Source organism: Callithrix jacchus, chromosome 11 (assembly GCF_049354715.1).
Source record: "Callithrix jacchus isolate 240 chromosome 11, calJac240_pri, whole genome shotgun sequence".
In the NCBI taxonomy this organism is placed as follows: domain Eukaryota; kingdom Metazoa; phylum Chordata; class Mammalia; order Primates; family Cebidae; genus Callithrix; species Callithrix jacchus.
Window position 1 is genome coordinate 44256525 of NC_133512.1, and position 18768 is coordinate 44275292.

General features: G+C 36.8%; 1 protein-coding gene across 24 annotated transcripts in view; it reads left to right on the forward strand.

The window, feature by feature from the left end:
- Positions 1-18768, forward strand: part of DGKB (diacylglycerol kinase beta) — a 747505-nt gene that overhangs the window by 694887 nt on the left and 33850 nt on the right. For all 24 annotated transcript variants that reach the window (XM_078342642.1, XM_078342645.1, XM_078342654.1 and 21 more), the window contains 2 exons: positions 6947-7067; positions 8251-8311. In XM_078342642.1, the coding sequence (XP_078198768.1) occupies positions 6947-7067; positions 8251-8311 (182 nt within the window). The remainder of the gene's footprint in view (positions 1-6946; positions 7068-8250; positions 8312-18768) is intronic.

Genomic DNA, 18768 nt, shown 5'->3' on the forward strand with positions numbered 1-18768 from the left:
CCCAGCAAAGGTCTACCTGGCTCAGGGCTGGTACTAGGGGTTGTCTGCACAGGGTCCTGTGATGTGAACCATCTCTGGGTCTCTCAGCCATGGATACCAGCTCCTGTTCTGGTGGAGGTGGCAGGGGTCGGGGGTGTGCAGTGGTCTCCTTGAGAGTTCTTAGCTCTGGTGGTTTAATGCTCTGGGTTTTTTTTTGTTGTTTTTTTTTTGAGACAGAGTTTTGCTCTGTTACCCAGGCTGGAGTGCAATGGTGCAATCTCGACTCACCACAACCTCCGCCTCCTGGGTTCAGGCAATTGTCCTGCCTCAGCCTCCTGAGTAGCTGGGATTACAGGCATGCGCCACCATACCCAGCTAATCTTTTGTATTTTTAGTTTTATAGTAGTTGGCCTCCTGCCAGTAGGTGGTGCTTTCCAGAGAGAAACTAGTAGTAGGTGGGGCCCTAGAACTCCCAAGATTATATGCCCTTTTTCTTCCACTACCAGGGTGGGTAGGGAAGGACAATCAGGAGGGGGCAGGGCTAGGCATGTTTGAGCCTTGGGTGAGTCTTGCTGCAGCTGCTGTCGGGGATGGGGTTGAGATTCCCAGGTCACCAGACTTGTGTACCTAGGAGGATTATGACTGCCTCTGCTGAGTTGAGCAGGTTGTCAGGGAAGCAGTCATAGGCTTACCCAGCTCCCATGCAAACTGAAGGGCCAGTCTAACTCCCATGGTGTCCCCACCAACAGCCCCGAGTTAGTATCCAGGTGGAGGGTGAGACAGGTTTCAAAACCTGCCTCCCAGCTGTGAAAGAAAAGGTCTTGGTTTTTACCCAACCCGTGGAGTTTGCACCCTGGATTTGCATCATTTTTTAAATTCTGGCCGGGAGGCTTCTCGCTCTGTACGAATTGTTATAATTCAGCTAGAAATTTCCTTCTCCCTGCGAAGTTCTACCCCTGCTTCTCTGGCCGCCCTCCCATTGGATCCCTGTGGGGCCGGGTAGGAATGGCCTGTTAGGGTACCCGGTGAGCTCCCAGGGCCTTTCTGCTGCTTCCTCTACCCCTGCATTTGGCTCAGCTCTCCAGTGACTCAGCTCCTGCTAAAGTCAGAAACTTCTCCTGCAAATGAACCATCAGCTTCTCTACTTGGGGTGTGTGTTTCCCTTTCCCACTTCCTCAGTTTGGGAACTCACAGTACTTGGGGCATCTCTTGGGTCCTACAGAAGCAATCACTTCCTTCAAGAGTCTGTATGTCCTCTCAGGATTGCTGGTTTGTTCTGGCAGTCTATCGAGCTAAAATTTACAATGTGAGCTGCTCTGTCCAGAGCTACAATCTAGTCCGGCCTCCAGTTTGCCATGATGATCCACGATAACTGATAACATTTAATTGGTTAGTTCTTACTGTTGTCACAGTAAGTAACATGGAATTTAGAGTCAAGCATACCTACTTAGAAAAGCAGATTTTCAATTTTATGTAAAGATTTGAGCAAGTGACAGAGTTTCCCTGTCAATAAAATGAGGGGAATAATACCTACCTCAAAAGGACTGTTGCGAGTCTCCAATGGAAAAATGCCTGTAAATCCCTTAGCAGGGAGCCTGCTCGTAGCAGGCATATAGTAGATATATTAGCCCTCCCCATACTGTTTCTCCTTTGTTAATAGACCTGCAATTGTATTGTAAGTTCCTTAAGGTCCGAAAAAGAACCTTTATGTTTTACATGCTTGTACTCTGAAACATAGAGTTTGTATTAATGTGTTTTTGCTAAAACTCTTTCTACCCATCCCCTTTTAAGATTTCTGTCTTCTGGATTATGTAGGTCATGGAAAACAGCTGTTTATGCTTGAGAGAATAATATCTAAATTAAGAATCAATTAGAAATAGATGGACATTTCGAAGAAAAATCTTTGAATTACTCACTTTGGTGAATGGGTTTCATATGTTCCTTGGCTTTTTAAGTTTATTCTTAGTTCTTAGACACATTTCATATTGTTGCTGGATAAATGAAAGATCACTGGAAGATATACAATTTACAAACACTCAAAAGGTACAACTCCGTAGCCAGTCTGGTCTCACTATGTCCAAAGAATGACTCATTAAATATCAATATAATTAGCAATTTATGTTGATTTCAAAATGCTCCTGCTGAGACAATGAGTACCTCCACATGGCCTCTGATGGTGCAGAATGTTGCTGGACACTCTGCACAAAGGGGCTTATCCTATTCTGCCCCAGCCTCTCTCCCCCTTTTCAGTACCCACTATATTCTGTGAAATGCTACAACCCACATTCAGTCTGTATTTGTAATGCATCCTCTTCTGTTCCTTCACATATGGCAGTCTGAAACAATTACATAATGAGACATTTTATCAGGGCATAACTGTCAGAAATGAAGACTAAGCTATGAATAAATATTACTCACTTATTAGCCGTGCTGCTCGTGTGTCCTGTAATCTATATGTGCCCCTGACTTTCAGATTTACATTCACATTCCTGATTACCTGTGTCAAAAATGAATGCAGCACTAATTATGTTCAGAAAGAGATATATGAAGATTGTAAAGATTTATAAACTTTAAAATGGCAAATTCTATTCTAAAGTACAGTTTCTTACCATTTTTGTGCAATAGTCTTTTTTACCAGTCTGATGAAATCTACTGACTCTTCTCAGACATAATGTTTTAAAATTTATAAAATAAAATATGTGGGCTAAAAAAGGAAGTCAATTATATTAAGCTACTGTTAAAATTTTGATTTTTGAGATATATATGCTTTCTATTAAAAATTATATTAAAATACTGTTAGAAATTTTGATTTAGAGATATATATGCTTTCTTACTAACAAATTAAAATCTAGAAGTTCAATAATTATTAAAATTTGACATAATTAATATAAATAACATTTTGAAATATTGCATAAAATAAAAATAAAAATAAAATTTAATGTATTATTTTATAGGGACTATTGTAGATATTTGGGTATTGTAGATAATTAAAATGTATTGCCTTCTCTTAAAGTAGGAATTATTGTAACAACTATAACATGATATTTATCAGTGACAAAGTCACAGGTATTCCTGCCTAAATTTATATTTGAAAGAAATGCTTAATTTCAATTACATGTTAGTGAAAATAAAGTTGCATTTCTCCTATTCAGATTCACATACTATGTGTTAAGAATCCTGATCCAATATGACCCAGTTTCGATGATTTTAAGTTTCTTCCCTTTGAAGCACCTCTTACAGATGTTCTGTTTTAAATGTGAAAATACCTAATTTGAAAGCTTGTCTTGTCTCTGTTTACTCCCATGGAGATATTTTAAAAGACATGTAAACTCTTTCAGAAATGTCCTGTGTTTTCCTTCAAAAGTATACTTTATAACATTAAATCAAACAAAGGCAACATCTTCCTCTAGATAGACACATATGCATCTCAATATCATAATGTCAGTATTTCACAGTGCTTGACAGATTACTTTTGAAGGTAAAGCTGTTTCCCACCTGATATCTCCAGGTCTGGTTGCAACTTCCGCCTTCCTATTTATGACTTTTCTTTTTCTCACACTCAAGAAAGCCAAGCAGAAGCAATGATTGAGCACACTAATGAATGTTAAACTGTTTTACTTTCTTTTATAATAAAGTTACTTGGAAACTTTTGGTGTTCCCTGATAAATAACAAATGGATTGTGGCAATCCTCATAGTACACAAGCCTGGTGAGATGCCCTGGTTGAGAACAGCTGTTCTATTCATGGTTACATACACTGTGGAATTAATGCTGAAACATTATGTCTTTCAGGCAATAAAAAAAAAATCTCCATTTAGCATTTATAACAGCAGTAATAAAGTGAAAACCGTTCTGATCTCAAAGTGTTCATGTTTCTCTAAAGCATAGGTTGACAAACTTATCTAAAGGTCTGCACAGTAAATATTTTCAGCTTTGTTGACCATATGGTCTCCACTCTACCTTTGTAGTACAAAAAGAGACAAAGACAAGGCCTAAACCAATGAATGTGGGTTTGTTCCAATGAAAAACTAATTTATGGGCACTGAAATTTGAATTTTATGTAATTTTTAGATACTGTAATACCTTATTTTAATGTTTTTTATTTTTTAAAATATATAAAACTCATTCTTAATTTGTTGTGAGCCATACAAAAAATAGCAAGGGGCCAGATTTGGTCCATACATCATCTTTTGCTGCTCCCACTCTTAAATATGAAGCCAATAGCCGGGTAGCAAACCCATTAAGTAGGCTGATCTAGCTGGTTAAGCCATCCCAAGGAGAACTGTATTTAAAATAACTCTTAGCTAGAATGTGAGGTGAGGAAGTGTGATGTGCCAAAGGATACCACATATAGAAACAAAATTCAAAATTACATAGAAACTCTCTCTGTCTGAAATCAATCAGGACCCTGATCTCAAAGATAACAGGGAGGGAGAATCAGTTATATACAGACAGATTTCAGATCGTGCTGTATCAAAAAATGCGGCAGTGTTATGGGAACAAATTTGTGCAATACAAATGTAGAGTTTCATTTTGTTTTTGTTTTCTCTCCCTGAACACCTAATTAAAAGGGGTATGGTATTTATTTGCCTTTGCTAGAGTTAGTAAACATGGCACTATTCCTATAAACTTATTTGTGTTAGCAAGAACATGAAAGTTTAAAAGCCCGGGTATCCTAAACCTATGAGAAATGTCTTCATTACTGATTATTAACAGCAGAATGGATATTCAAGGCATTTTTGCAAGCAGAAAAACAAAGACAAATTAAAAGAAAGAAAAAAAATCAGAAGGAGGGTGGTAGACAGTAGCAATATGGTATGGGTATAGACAGATCCCTGTGATTCATGAAGAAGTTAGGGCTCAGATTAACTCCGTCTTGAGAAAGTGTTTCATTTCTTATAGAATTGTTCCCATCGACCAGTTTCAGATCATTGCGGAAATCAACACAAAATTCTACCTATTTAGGAATGAGGCTGTGCAAAATACTAAATGTGAACTCAAATCCTGTGATGGTGATCATCGTGGTGGTAGTTGTTGTTTTATAAATATCAGCAGGCAAACATCTGGGACTCTAGTGCTTGCCACAATGTCGTTTTCTGGTTGACATATATCTAAGAAATGCGTATATTAACACCCAGGCTATAGAGCCAAGCACATTTTAGTGCCGGCTACAGCTGAAAGAATATGTTTCCATTCCTTGTCCATCTGTTCTTGGCAACATAAATTTAAACTAGAAACACAGAATAAGTTTCATGAGAAATATGTCTAAATGGCGTTTAGAACAGCAAGGTGGATGCTCTACATTAACATTTGATTTTGTAGCTAAAATATTGTTTTTACTTGGAGTAATCTCATGCTACTGCTACAGCTTACAGTTAAAAATAATAGGTTTTTATTATTCATTTAAAAGTTTGGTGGGTTGGTTACGTATTCTTCTTAAAGTGCTTTTATTAAATTTCCCTACAATCCTGGGCTTAATGAACTTTGAGATTGCAAAGCACTATTTGCTACCACACAGTTGAACTACACTGAAAATAAATCATTAGCATCTCTAAACTCTATGCTAAAATGGAGTCATGAGTGACGAGTAAGCACATTCGGTACAAAAGATTCCATACAAAACATATTTGTTTGCTTTTCTATGAGTCCAACCTCAGCTATGACCAACTATTACGTAGGTATCTTGTATAATAGTCATGCCTTCCACTGTATTCCGCTCCTTTAGTTTTCCTGCTACTCAACAATATAAAATTATTTATTTACATTTGAAAATGCACAAAAACACATAAGAATATTACAATGGAAAAGAACCATATATGTTCACCTAGACTTCGGCCTCCAAATCAAGGTTCCCAGCCCTCTGAGTCTTGTGACAGGACTGTCTGGGATTCTGTTGATGTGAATTCAACTTCTGCTTTCTGGCTGAATGCAAATATTCAGATGGAAAGGAACCCTGAAGCTCACACAGTCCAACCCCCTACCTTTATGTTAAGATGATTTCTAAAATTTTGAAAAGTCTGCCCTATTCATATGATTAATTTATCAAATGTAGCATAGTGCATCAAAGCAATTGGGTTCACATATTGGCTCTGTCGCTTTCTAGGTATGTGAATATGAATAGTTATTAACTTCTTCAAGGTTAGCTTCTCTATCTGTAAATGCAAATAATCACATTTATCTGAAGTTGGTCTGGAGCAGGAGCAAATGAGATAGTACAAAGCAGTTAGTCCTAGTAAATACTCAACAAGTGATACCTCTTACTATTAGCCCCTTTCTAATATCCTTTGCTAAAAAGAATTAATTATAATTATTGCATAGGACTAATTATCTAGTCTACTCCAAAACAGTATTTTGGTAGGGTATTGCTTAACATCAGAAAAAACATTTCACAAAACTATTGTTTCTTCTTTGCTCAAAGTTGAACTTCTGCTGTGCACAAAGTTAACCTATTACTGTGGACAAATTACTCAAAAATCTGGGGACTCCATCCTCTAAGGTATAAAATGAGAAGCTTCTACTCCATGATCTCTAAGGTCTCTTGTTCGAGCAACTTAACAAAGTCATGTTTGACAGCATATCCTCATATTTTATTTATAGTGTTGAAATGTGTATTTGCTGCCAATTGTCTGATGTGGGGTGTATAAATGGTCCATATATATATGTGGAATAACATTAAGTTTGTTGATGTTAAAAACTACTGGTATATATTTTTTTGGTATTCTTTGGCTCAGAATCTGCACTTCCCATTTTGTTTTAGAATAAGCTGACAGCAAATCATTTTCTACAGAACCTCAAGGTTTAGTTAAACTGAGAGTTATAAAAGTAGGCCATCTTTTTATTACTTTAGGTTTCTAAGACAAGCTTTTTTTGTGAAGTGGCTTTTTTTAAATCTCCATAATATCCAATAGTATTAAATTGTGGACATATGTGTACACATTGTAACTTAAAAGGCATCTGCTTTCTTTCAGATCTGAGCGACCAACTGCTGGAGGTGGTTGGCTTGGAAGGAGCCATGGAGATGGGGCAAATATACACAGGCCTGAAAAGTGCCGGCCGACGACTGGCTCAGTGTTCCTGCGTGGTCATCAGGTAGTTCTCTTTCTATAATTGACAAAGGTGTTTGATATGGCATAGCCTCAAACTAATTAAAAGTATGCAGAACTCTGATAGTAACATTGTCTTATTTGGGCTCCAAATGATCAGTAATTAATGCTAATATATTTCAAAATAATGAGCATTGGCAGATTTTATAAAATACTGGTTACCTATTACTTATCCGGTTTGGTGGAATCTGATTCTCTCTTGTTGACTACCATGGACGCATTGATGCACGAATTCAAAGATACAAATTCTATGGTTTATACTCACGTTAGTCTACTGAAGCCCCAAAGTATTTACTGGGCTAAAAATGTAATGAAAACAATGATGAGACACCATTGTTTAATGGACTAAAGTGTCACAATGTTTCTATAAAATTAAATAAAAAATTATTGTGCAGTAAGATTTTATATGTTTTAAATTTGAACTTTTTCAAGTATATTTTTCCCCAAAATTTCATCTGCAGGAGAAAAATAATAATAATAAAGGTCTTCTATCTCTCTCTCTTTTTTTTTTTCAAGATGGAGTTTTGTTCTTGTTGCCCAAGCTGGAGTGCAGTGGCACGATCTTGGCGCACTGCAACCTCCACCTTTCTGGTTCAAGCGATTCCCAGCCTCAGTATCCCAAATAGCTGAGATTACAGATGCCCGCCACCACACCCAGCTAATTTTTATATTTTAATAGAGACGGGGTTTCACCATATTGGCCAGGCTGGTCTTGAACTCCTGGCCTCGTGATCTGCCCGAGTGAAACCACGGATTGCAGCACAAACATAGTTGATGTTATTTATCTGAAAGTGTTGGTGTTGGAAAATCTGAGATATCAAACACCTTTCTCCTGGTTTGCAATGCAGGCTTATGAAAACAAGGAAGCTCTTTTGGCTGTGGAAATTCTGATCATGCCATTAAACACAAACCTTGATATTTTTCTTTGGCATTAAGAATTTTTTTTAAAACCACCACCTTTACCAGGAAGCTCATAATATTCTTGCAACTAAGATACTTTTCAGGGTATTTATAAATAGTGGAGAGTTGAAGCTCCTCTCATGGGAGATAAATTTAGAGCCCAGCTATTACCATATTGCCTTCCCTGGTCTCATCATCTTCTATCTCACATATAGTCTGTAATATAAAGTATTTCAGTGCTGTACCTAAAATGAAATGTTCTCCCCCAGGACTAGCAAGTCTCTGCCAATGCAAATTGATGGGGAGCCATGGATGCAGACCCCATGCACAGTGAGTACAGAGTAGATGATGTGCCGTGTTTTGCTTTCCTTTATGACTAAATAACCACTATATCTGATTTTTTTATGTCTTTTCAACTTATCAGCAAAGTCTTGTTGTTGTTGTAGTTGTGTGTCAGAGCCACTGCACTTAGGTGTTAGACATTACATACCCTTGGCAACAATTTTGCTCTTGAATGTTTGTGATATCCTAAGTATAAATAAATCTTTTAAATAGATCAATTATAAGCCATAGACCAATTATCAACTCTGGAATGAAACTAAAATATTAACAAAAGTTTCTCTTAAACTTTTTGTGTTTCTGTCAGAGCACCTCATGAAAATATTATTCACAAGACCTGCAGACATAAACTTAAATCTGAATTTATTTCTCATCTGTTCTTTTGCTTCCATTTGGGGATTTGAAGCCTTTCTTCTCCGCAGGGGAAAAAAAAATCCTCTCCAGTTTTTACCATAGTTGTTTTTTGTAGAATGAGATATTTAAGTCAGACATTTTGCCCCTCAAAAAAATTCAATTTTCATTTGCATAGTGAATATTTTATTACATTTCAAAAACATGTTAGGAACTGCTTTTGGCACTGAGAGTAGAAACATGAACAAGACCAACAATGTAACTTTTTTCAAGTTACTTACATTCCACTAACAGTGGACCAAATAAATAAACAAATATATGATAAATATAACTTCATATTGTAAGAGTGATTTAAAAAAAATAAGGAGAAATGATGAAGAGAAACTGGATTAAGTGTGGCAAATACTTCTTGAGATAAGTGGATCTAGGAGAACTCTTTGAAAGGACCGAGCCAAAAGCTCAGTATGAAATCAAAAACAAAAAACAAAAATTAACCGAGCATATTGGCACTCACCTGTAGTCCTAGCTACTCAGGAGGCTGAGGCAGGAGAATGGCTTGAAGCCACGAGGCAGAGGTTGCAGTGAACCAAAATTTTGCCACTGTGCTCCAGCCTGGGTGACAGAGTAAAACTCCATCTCAAGAAATACAAATGAAAATAAAATAAAGGCATTAAGGAGGATGGTGTGACCAAAGCTTCTAGAATTAGGGGAGAATGGTAAGACATCAAGTACGAAAGGTAGACACATAGACAGAAAATAGATCACATAGAAAAAGTTGTGATAAAGAGTTAAATTTTGATTTTAAGCCCAATAGGAAACTACTGAAAACTGTAACCATCATCTGATTTACATTTTTTAAGTTTACAGTGGCTGCTCTGTAGAGGATTGATTGTACTGAGCAGCAACTGAGAGGTTGGTCTATCCTAGTACTCTGGGCTAGAAGGATGACAGCAGGGAGGTGAAATGAAAGTGGATGAATTTAAGCTGCATTCCGGAGGTTAAACAGGAAAAATTGACTAATGAGTTCTTGAGGGTACAGGATGGGGGAGGAAGGAAAGAACTGAATCGAAGTTAACTCTTTTTAAATTTTTTTTTATGATTATACTTTAAGTTCTGGGGTACATGTGCAGACTGTACAAGTTTGTTACATAGGTATACACGGCCTTGGTGGTTTGCTGCATCATCACTCCGTCACCTACATTATATATTTATCCTAATGCTATCCCCTCCCTATCTCCCCATACCCTGCTATCCCTCCCCTAGCTCCCCTACCCCCTGACAGGCCCTGGTGTGTGATGTTCCCCTCCCTGTGACCATGTGTTCTCATTGTTCAACACCCACTTATGAGTGAGAACATGTGGCGTTTGGTTTTCTGTTCTTGTGTCAGTTTGCTGAGAATCATGGTTTCCAGATTCATCCATGCCCCTGCAAAGGACATGAACTCATCCTTTTTTTATGTTTATATAGTATTCCATGGTGTATATGTGCCACGTTTTCTTTATCAAGTCTATCATTGATGGGCATTTGGGTTGGTTCCAGGTCTTTGCTATTGTCAACAGTGCCGCAATAAATGTACATGTGTGTGCGTCTTTATAATAGAATGATTTCTAATACTTTGGGTATATACTCAGTAATGGGATTGCTGGGTGAAATGGTATTTCTAGTTCTTAAGGAATCGCCACACTGTCTTCCACAATGGTTGAACTAATTTACACTCCCACCAGCAGTGTAAAAGTTTCCCTATTTCTCCACATCCTCTCCAGCATCTGTTGTCTCCTGATTTTTTAATGATCGCCATTCTAACTGGTATGAGATGGTATCTCAGTATAGTTTTGATTTGCCTTTCTCTAATGACCAGTGATGATAAGTATTTTTTCATATGTTTGTTGGCTGCATAAATGTCTTCTTTTGGGAAGTGTTTGTTCATATCCTTTACCCACTTTTTGATGGGTTTTTTTTCTTGTAAATTTGTTTAAGTTCTTTGTGGATTCTGGATTTTAGCCCTTTGTCAGATGGGTAGATTGCAAAAGTTTTCCCATTCTGTTGGTTGCTGGTTCACTCTGATGATAGTTTCTTTTGCTGTGCAGAAGCTCTGAAGTTTATTAGGTCCCATTTGTCTATTTTGGCTTTTGTTGCCATTGCTTTTGGTGTTTTAGTCATGAAGTCCTTGCCCATGCCTAAGTCCTGAATGGTATTGCCTATATTTTCTTTTAGGGTTTTTATAATATTAGGTCTTATGTTTAAATGGTTAATCCATCTGAAGTTAATTATTGTGTAAGGTGTAAGGTTTACACTTACCTGAGAATGATAGTGTCATTTACTGAGTAGTTAAAATTAAGAGAGAAACTGGTTAGAGGGCAACAGGGGAAGCTCCTAATCTTGCTCAAGCATTGTGCTAAATGCTTATGTTATATGTAAGTATTTATTAAATATTCACACAAATTCTAAATAATGGAACCACCCTTTTTTAGATGGGAAAAATACAAGTTTTAGGAGGTTAAATAGCATACTCAAGGTCAGGTCTGAACTAGATATGGAACTAAAATCTAAGACTCTTTAACTAAAGCCCATTCTCTGAACCACTAGTTTAGACAGCTCTAGTGACAGATTTCAAACAGCACAGATTAGCATGGAAGAAGGTTTTTCATCTTACCTTTGTAACGGTTTTACTCTGAAGCTATTGGCTCAAACTTTGTGTACAGGACATAAACATAACTTTGTATTTGTTTCTGGTGTATTTGTTTAGCTACCTGAAGATTACACGTTTTTTCCTCCCTTCACCAGCATGTAAACACATACATATTTTCTGCAATCTTTCACTCTCCAAATGACACTTCTAAATTCACATGATTATACTCACATGGATGTTAAAGATGTTGTTAATGATGGTGATGGTGAGAGTTATAATGCTGTTAGCAGGGGTGGGGATGGTTATGATGGTGGTAAGGGTAATAATGATGATTTTGATGGTGGAAATAGTGGTAAAACTTGTGGTAGTGGTGCTAGGTGCAGTGGTGGTGGTTGCAGTGCAAGATAGTAGTGGTTGGTAGTGGCGCTGTTTTTAATGAAAAGTCACTTTTCCTTGGCGTTGATAACAAAAGAATAAGTAAATCAAAGACAATATAACCAACTAGCTTCCATGAATACTCTTTGTATTATTTTGGACTCTTCTCAGGAGAAGAGGCACTTAGCCCTTATGCCATGTTTTCAGTTAAGAAGCAGTCACAGGTGTGATAATACCCAACATTTATTAAGTTCCCAGAATGTCATGTACAGTGTGAGGCACTTGACCCATGTTGACACATTTAATTCCCACAAAAAGTCTATGGTTATCCTTGTTTTATAATGAAATAACTGAGAAAGACAAAGGTTAAATAGTCAATTCTGCACACCTAATAAACAGCAGAGTAGCAAGGGAAACCCAGGTAGTCTGGCTCCAGCATCTGCATGCCTCATCTCTGCTCCTCATTGTGAAGCTCAACAAAAAATGGCCCCAGTGCCTCCTGAAGATCTCCCTCCAGTGTGTGTGACCTTTGGCAAATGACTGACATCCTTTCTCTCTGACTACGTTTCAAGTTTCTCCAGCTAGAAAATGTCTGCCTATTGAAATTTAATTAATGTGTTAGAATAATTTTAGCTTGTTTAACACAAGCACTTTTAATACTACTTTTGTAAATTTTTATTTCAATAAGTAATAAGACATTCATTTCACCTGGTAACGATCATGATTTACAATTGTTAAATTAACAATAATTTTTATGTAATTTATATTTAATTTTCTTCCCTTGTAAACTCACTTACTCATTTAGAACATTTATTGCAGCCTACAGCAAGCCAAGAATCATAGTAGACTGTGGCTCATTATTGTGATTGTACATTCTGGCATACTCTCTTTTTCCTAGAGCCACATAGGGTTCTGACCTTTATATTTCACTGTAATGGGAGAGAAGACTTAGTATTCATAACACTGGTATGGTTAACTATGGAGTGTTTTTTGCTTCAATTGAATAACACAATATTTTTCTTACAGAACATAAGAATGCTACAATGTTACAATTCTCTGCTGAATTTAAATATCTGTAAGCTGATACTCAATTTATGAAGGCATTGCTCTAGATATAATTTTAGAGGAGAACAGAAGTTCTGTTTTTCTTTAAGTAGAGTAAGTAAAATGGAAATATCAATTAATTCTTGCTTAAAAATCAAGACAATATAAGTTTTGGAGCTGGTGGGTAGTTATGATAACAAAACAATGTGATAGAACTTGGCGCCATTGAACTACACGCTTGGAAATGTAAGTTAAAATAGTGAATTTTGTGTCACATCTATTTTACGGTAATGAAAAAGGCATTGAGAAAAAAATAATGTAACATTTATTTATGAATTCCACCAATATTGAGTTGAAAGATCAGGAAAAGAAAACACCAAAGAGCTTAATACTAACTCTTCAAATACGTATTTTATAATTATTTTTAGGACCCTCTTAATTCTGTCACTATAGAGCCATCAATATAAACTCTTGTTAAGTGCTCCTGTCTTCCTTGTTTTGTAATAATCACTGAGTTAACACCGAATGATTTTAGCCATATAACTATTGCTTGTGGGACTAAGCACCAACTAAAGAGAATATTAATTCTGGAAGAGCGTATATTGAAAATAGTTTGAGAAGAGCTGTCTTTAGGCTCACTCCAGAGCCTATTTTCTTCTTTCTTTTTCCTCCCCCATCCTTCCTCCTGAGCATACAGAACATATGATTCTGTAGTCAATATGTTCCTATAATGGGAAGAAGAAAGAGCAGCTTGGGGTGGAGAGTAGGGGGATTGGTAGGATAGGAGAGGACATAGACTAGGTCAGATTTTATTTTGTATCTGTAAAACCAGCACCCCCTTACTACCCATTTATTTTAAGTCATATGTGACCAGTAAGTTTTCTTAAGTGAGAAATGACTATACAAAGCCTCAGGAACCCCAAATTTATTTTAACTAAAATGGACTCATCATTTGCCTCTCCACATTTCTCCTTCCCCAAATAATCTGGTCTTCTCACACCTTAGAACTGTGATACTTTCCTATATCATCATACTGAGATAGTGAACCACTGAAACACCTGGTGTTTCCTAAGGTAGAAATCTGAAAGTCATCCTGCACTTCTCTCTATAACCTCAAATCCCATTTATGTGTCCATATAATGATATGACGTATTTCTGGAATCTGCCTTTCTTTCTTTCCCTCCTGCCCACTGTCTTAGATTTGGCCCATTTCATTTCTCTCTCATTCCTGGCAGAACCACATCAATATTTCCCATCTCAGTTTTTGTTTTAATGAAATCTGTGCTGTACGTTTCCATCACAATGGTCACTGTAAAATATGAACCTCACCGTGACACTCTTCTACTTAAAATATACTTTCGTTAGTTTCTGTCCAATAAAATGTAGTTTGAGTGAGGCTTCCTGTTTTACCAACATAATCTCCTACTTTTTAAAAAGTCTTTTCATGTATTTCCTTCTTGTCCGAACCAATTTTTCTTCTTCTTTAGTTTGGTAACACAATTAATTTTTTGAGACTCATTCCCTGCTCTCCCTCCTCCATAAGTCATGCATGACCCCTCTACATTTCCACTCCTTTTTCTCCAAATAGCCTAAAAGCTCAGCCTCGATGCTTCACAGTTTTATCAAAACACTAACAACATTACAATGTCACTTTATATGTCCAGCTCCTTTAGACACAGGCTTACTGAGGTCGTGGACCGTGATTTGGGTCTTCTTGGTGGCCCCGGAGTATAGCACTGTGCCTCACAAGTAATTAGATTGCCAATACCAAGTGCATTTTGAATTTGCAAAATTCTGAAATACTTCTTGAGGTAGTATAACATTTTTTAAAAATGTTTTCTACTAAATCTTCTTTCACTGAACATAATGTAGGTTGGCTAGCAATTCATTCACATATTTTTATATATAAATACATGTAAAAGTTATTTTGAGTTATCTTTATTCATTATATTCTCAAAGCAAAGAATCTAAATGTTCAGAGGAGAAATTCTTTCTCAATCTCAAAAGATTTAATCCTTCTATTTCCTGAATGGTATGATTAAACTTCTCTGGGCCACTTGCCTCTGCATTACCAATTATATATTGATTTTGCACATTCTAAAAGCTGCATTCTGTCAATTATGTGAAATATTAATAGGCATATATTATTATTCATGACACATATATGAAAAGTAATGCCAACAAGATTTAATGCAAAATTATTCTGGGTATTTTATGATGAAGACAGAAAAAACTTCTGAAACTTCCATGTTGTAGAAAACAAAAAGGAAGTTATGAACAGATGATACATTAAATAGGTAAATGACCACAGGTAGAATCAGAAGACTCAACACGTGATAGCTGAGGCCACAGCAACTTCTAGACAACATTTACATATGTTTTAACCTCTCTTTGCCTTTTTTCTGTATCTTCCCTGGCATAGTACTTCTTCAGATCTTGAACTTGTCTGCCCAGTCCTAGCTTACAACTACCTTCAACATGCAGTTGAGCTCTGACCTGGTGCAGGACCAATCCCTACCAAGTCTAGTAGTCTTGGTATCTTAGGTACGATCCTTTTAATTCCTGGGTACCCTCTGAGCATCTGCCTCCTGCTGCCCAGATTTCTACTGTGTGAGCCATTCCATGAGATACTATTTTCTCACTTGAATGCCAGTTTCCCTCCCTGGCACAAGCACCTCCTTGACTTGGACCCTGACTACTGGCTTTGCCTTCGTTTGTATCCTGTGCTAGGAAGACTTGGTCTTTTCTCCATTGTCCTAGCCACTGTAATTATTTGGAGTTCATCTTCATTTTGACACTTGTTTTTGTACACCTCAAAACAACTTTTAAATGCCAATTATTTAAAAAAAAAAAACAGTGTTCTGGAGCTTATTACATTTTTTATTTATGTGGTTTTTTCAATTCTTCAAAATAATCATAATATTAAAGGACTAGTTACTCTTTAATCACTTGCTAAATACACATTAATCTCAGGCCATTTAGGTATAAATTGAAAAATTGTATGAACTTAAGTTTTTCAAGACCCAGCAAGTTAGACTCAGCTAGATAAAGGTTGCTGGATTTTTTAAAATATAAGAACAGCCTGGAGATAGAGGAAACTCTGTGATAATGCCAAGAGAAAACGTTTACCACGCTTACCATGTACCAGTTTCTGTTCTATGTGTTCATATTTATTGCTTACTTAATCCCCACAGCAACTCTAAGAAGTCAGTAAAGTTAATATAATCTCCATATTATAAATTTAAGAAAAAATCTAAAGCCAGAGGAGTCAAGTAACTTGCCCGAGGCCACACAGCAAAAGGCAAAACTAGGCCTTTGGATTTTAATCTCTTAATTATGATGCTTTGCTGCCTCACTCAGTCATTCTTCAGAGCCTTAATGTATTTCTAATACTAATAATTACAACTCTATCATTTAAAACAGAAAATCCCTTTTCAGCTTATTTATTTAATTTTTTAAGTTGGAATCTCACTCTGTAGCCCAGGCTGGAGTGCATTGGCACGATCTCAGCTCACTGCAACCTCCACTTCCCAGGTCCCGGTTCAAGCAACTCTTCTACCTCAGCCTCCCAAGTAGCTGGGATTACAGGCACAAGCCACCATGCTCAGCTGATTTTTGTATTTTTTAGTAGAGACAGGGTTTCACCATGTTGGCCAGTATGGTCTTGAACTTCTGACCTCGTGATCCGCCTGCCTTGGTCTCCCAAAATGCTGAGATTACAGGTGTGAGCCACCGCTCCAGGCCTATGTTATTTAATTTTATGTAATGCATATTTTGCTTCCCAGTGCAGCCAAAGCTATCCATCATATTTTTGACAGAATTACTACTGAACAACACAGCTCTGATGATCTTACTCCCTTGATCTCAAAGTTCAATGCCTACTCATTTTATGTAGAAAACTATAGAATCCTTGTCATGGGATTAAGTTACTCTCCCAGGACTGGCACCAGACTGTCCTGCGTCATAGGAACCACTTCCCAGAGTTTTGCCATGCATGGTACTATATTTTTTGCCTCAAATCCTTACCCTCTATTTTGTGCTTTACAAATAGAGTCATTCAACCTGGCGTGGTGGCTCACACCTGTAATCACAGCACTTTGGGAGGTTAAGGTGGGCAGAATGCCTGAGGTCAGGAGTTCAAGACCAGCCTGGCCAACATGGTGAAACCCCATCTCTCCTAAAAATACAAAAAAAAAAAAAAAATTAGCCAGGTGTGGTGGAATGCGTGTAATTCCAGCCATACGGGAGGCTGAGGCAGGGGAACTGCTTGAACCAGGGAGGTGGAAGTTTCAGTGAGCTGAGATCTTGCCACTGCACTCCAGCCTGGGCAACACAATGAGACTCCATCTCAGAAAAACAAACAACAACAACAACAAACAAACAAACAAAAAAAAAAACAGAAAGAAATAGATTCATTCTTCTGGTCTCCAGGCAGGCTACCAACAAATCTGTGGCTTCTTCCAGTCATTATCTAGGATCCATGGTTTGCATCTCTTTCATCTAGTCTTAACGATGGTTTATTAATTTCATATACTTAATTTTTCCCTTTTACTCAGATTGCCTGAATTAATTATTCTATCCCATTGGGATATATGTATTTTTATAAGTTATTTCAAAATCTTTCTGGAAGGCAATAAGATATAAATACATACATACTAAAAATAAAATAAAATCTCTTCCTTCAATGCCAAGCTTAGAAGCAATTTCCTCCTGAAGCCTTTTTAACTTCCCATCTGTCAGAAATATTTGCCTGATCCTTTGTATTCCTGTGACTCTGTTGATATCTTATCAGCATTCCAATTCACAGACTTGTATTTCAGCTACACATGCCTGCGTCTAGCTCTTCTAACTTAATTGTAAGCATTTTTAAATTTTATCTTTAATTCCCCTTTATACTTTGCAAGTGTCTTTTTACATAGTACAATTTCTGATAAGAAATTCATATCCATTTGAATCACTGCTTTGCAATATGTAATACGTCATTTTTTCAGGCTGCTTTCAGAATTGTTTTCTTTGTCTTTAGTTTTCAGCACTTTGACTTTGATGAGTCTGGGCATGGGTTTCTTTAAGTCTATCTTGTTTTGGTTTCACTGAGCTTCATGAATCTGTAGCTGTGTGTTTTGCCAAATCGGCACATCTCCAGCCATTATTTCTTCAAATACTGACTTCTACACCACACACTCTCTCCTCTCCAAAAACACCTCTGATGCCGTGTTAAGCACTTTATGTATTCTCTCATAGATCTTTGAGTCTGTTCATTTTTAATTTCCTTTTATATTTTCAGAGGTTTACACTGGATATCTATACACCTGTATTTGAATTCACTGCCATTTTTCTCTTTTATCTCCATTCTGTTATTGAGTCCTTTCAATTTATGTATTGTATTTTTAAGTTTTAAAATTTCCAATGATTCATTTTTTAAATATCTTCTATTTCTCTGTTCAGACTCTGTGTCTTTCATTTCAAGAGTGTCTGCCATTACTTCTTAGAGCATGGTTATAATAGCTCTTAATTCCTTGTTTGTGAATTCTAACGATTGTATCATCTCAGGATTTGTGTCATTGGCTATATTTCCCTTAGGGTGTTTTTCAGATTTTTCTATGATTAATATGTTAAGAAACTTTATTATATTCTGAACATTTTTAATATTGTGTTATGAGACTCTAGGTATTTTCTATTCCTGTGGGAAATGTTAATTTATTGTTGTTGCTGTTATTATTTTAGCATGTAGTTAGTTGACTCTGTGAGGTTCAGGTTACAAAAGCTGATCTATCTTCTGTGAGTTGTGGTTCCAATATGTTTGGCTTTCAAAGTCTTTGCAATGTGATTCAAATTTATTTTACTTGTAAAATATCCATATGCCTGTCTGAAAATTTGGTGGTGACTTACCCCAAACTCAGTTCTTAAAGTCATTAGTATGTTTGTGAAGGTCAAATCTATGCATACACAGCTCAGGGATAAACTCAGGAGATCAAACACAACTTCACAGGATAGCTTTCTGGAGCCTGCTCCTCTCCATGATCTCTCGGACATATCTTTACTCTCAAGG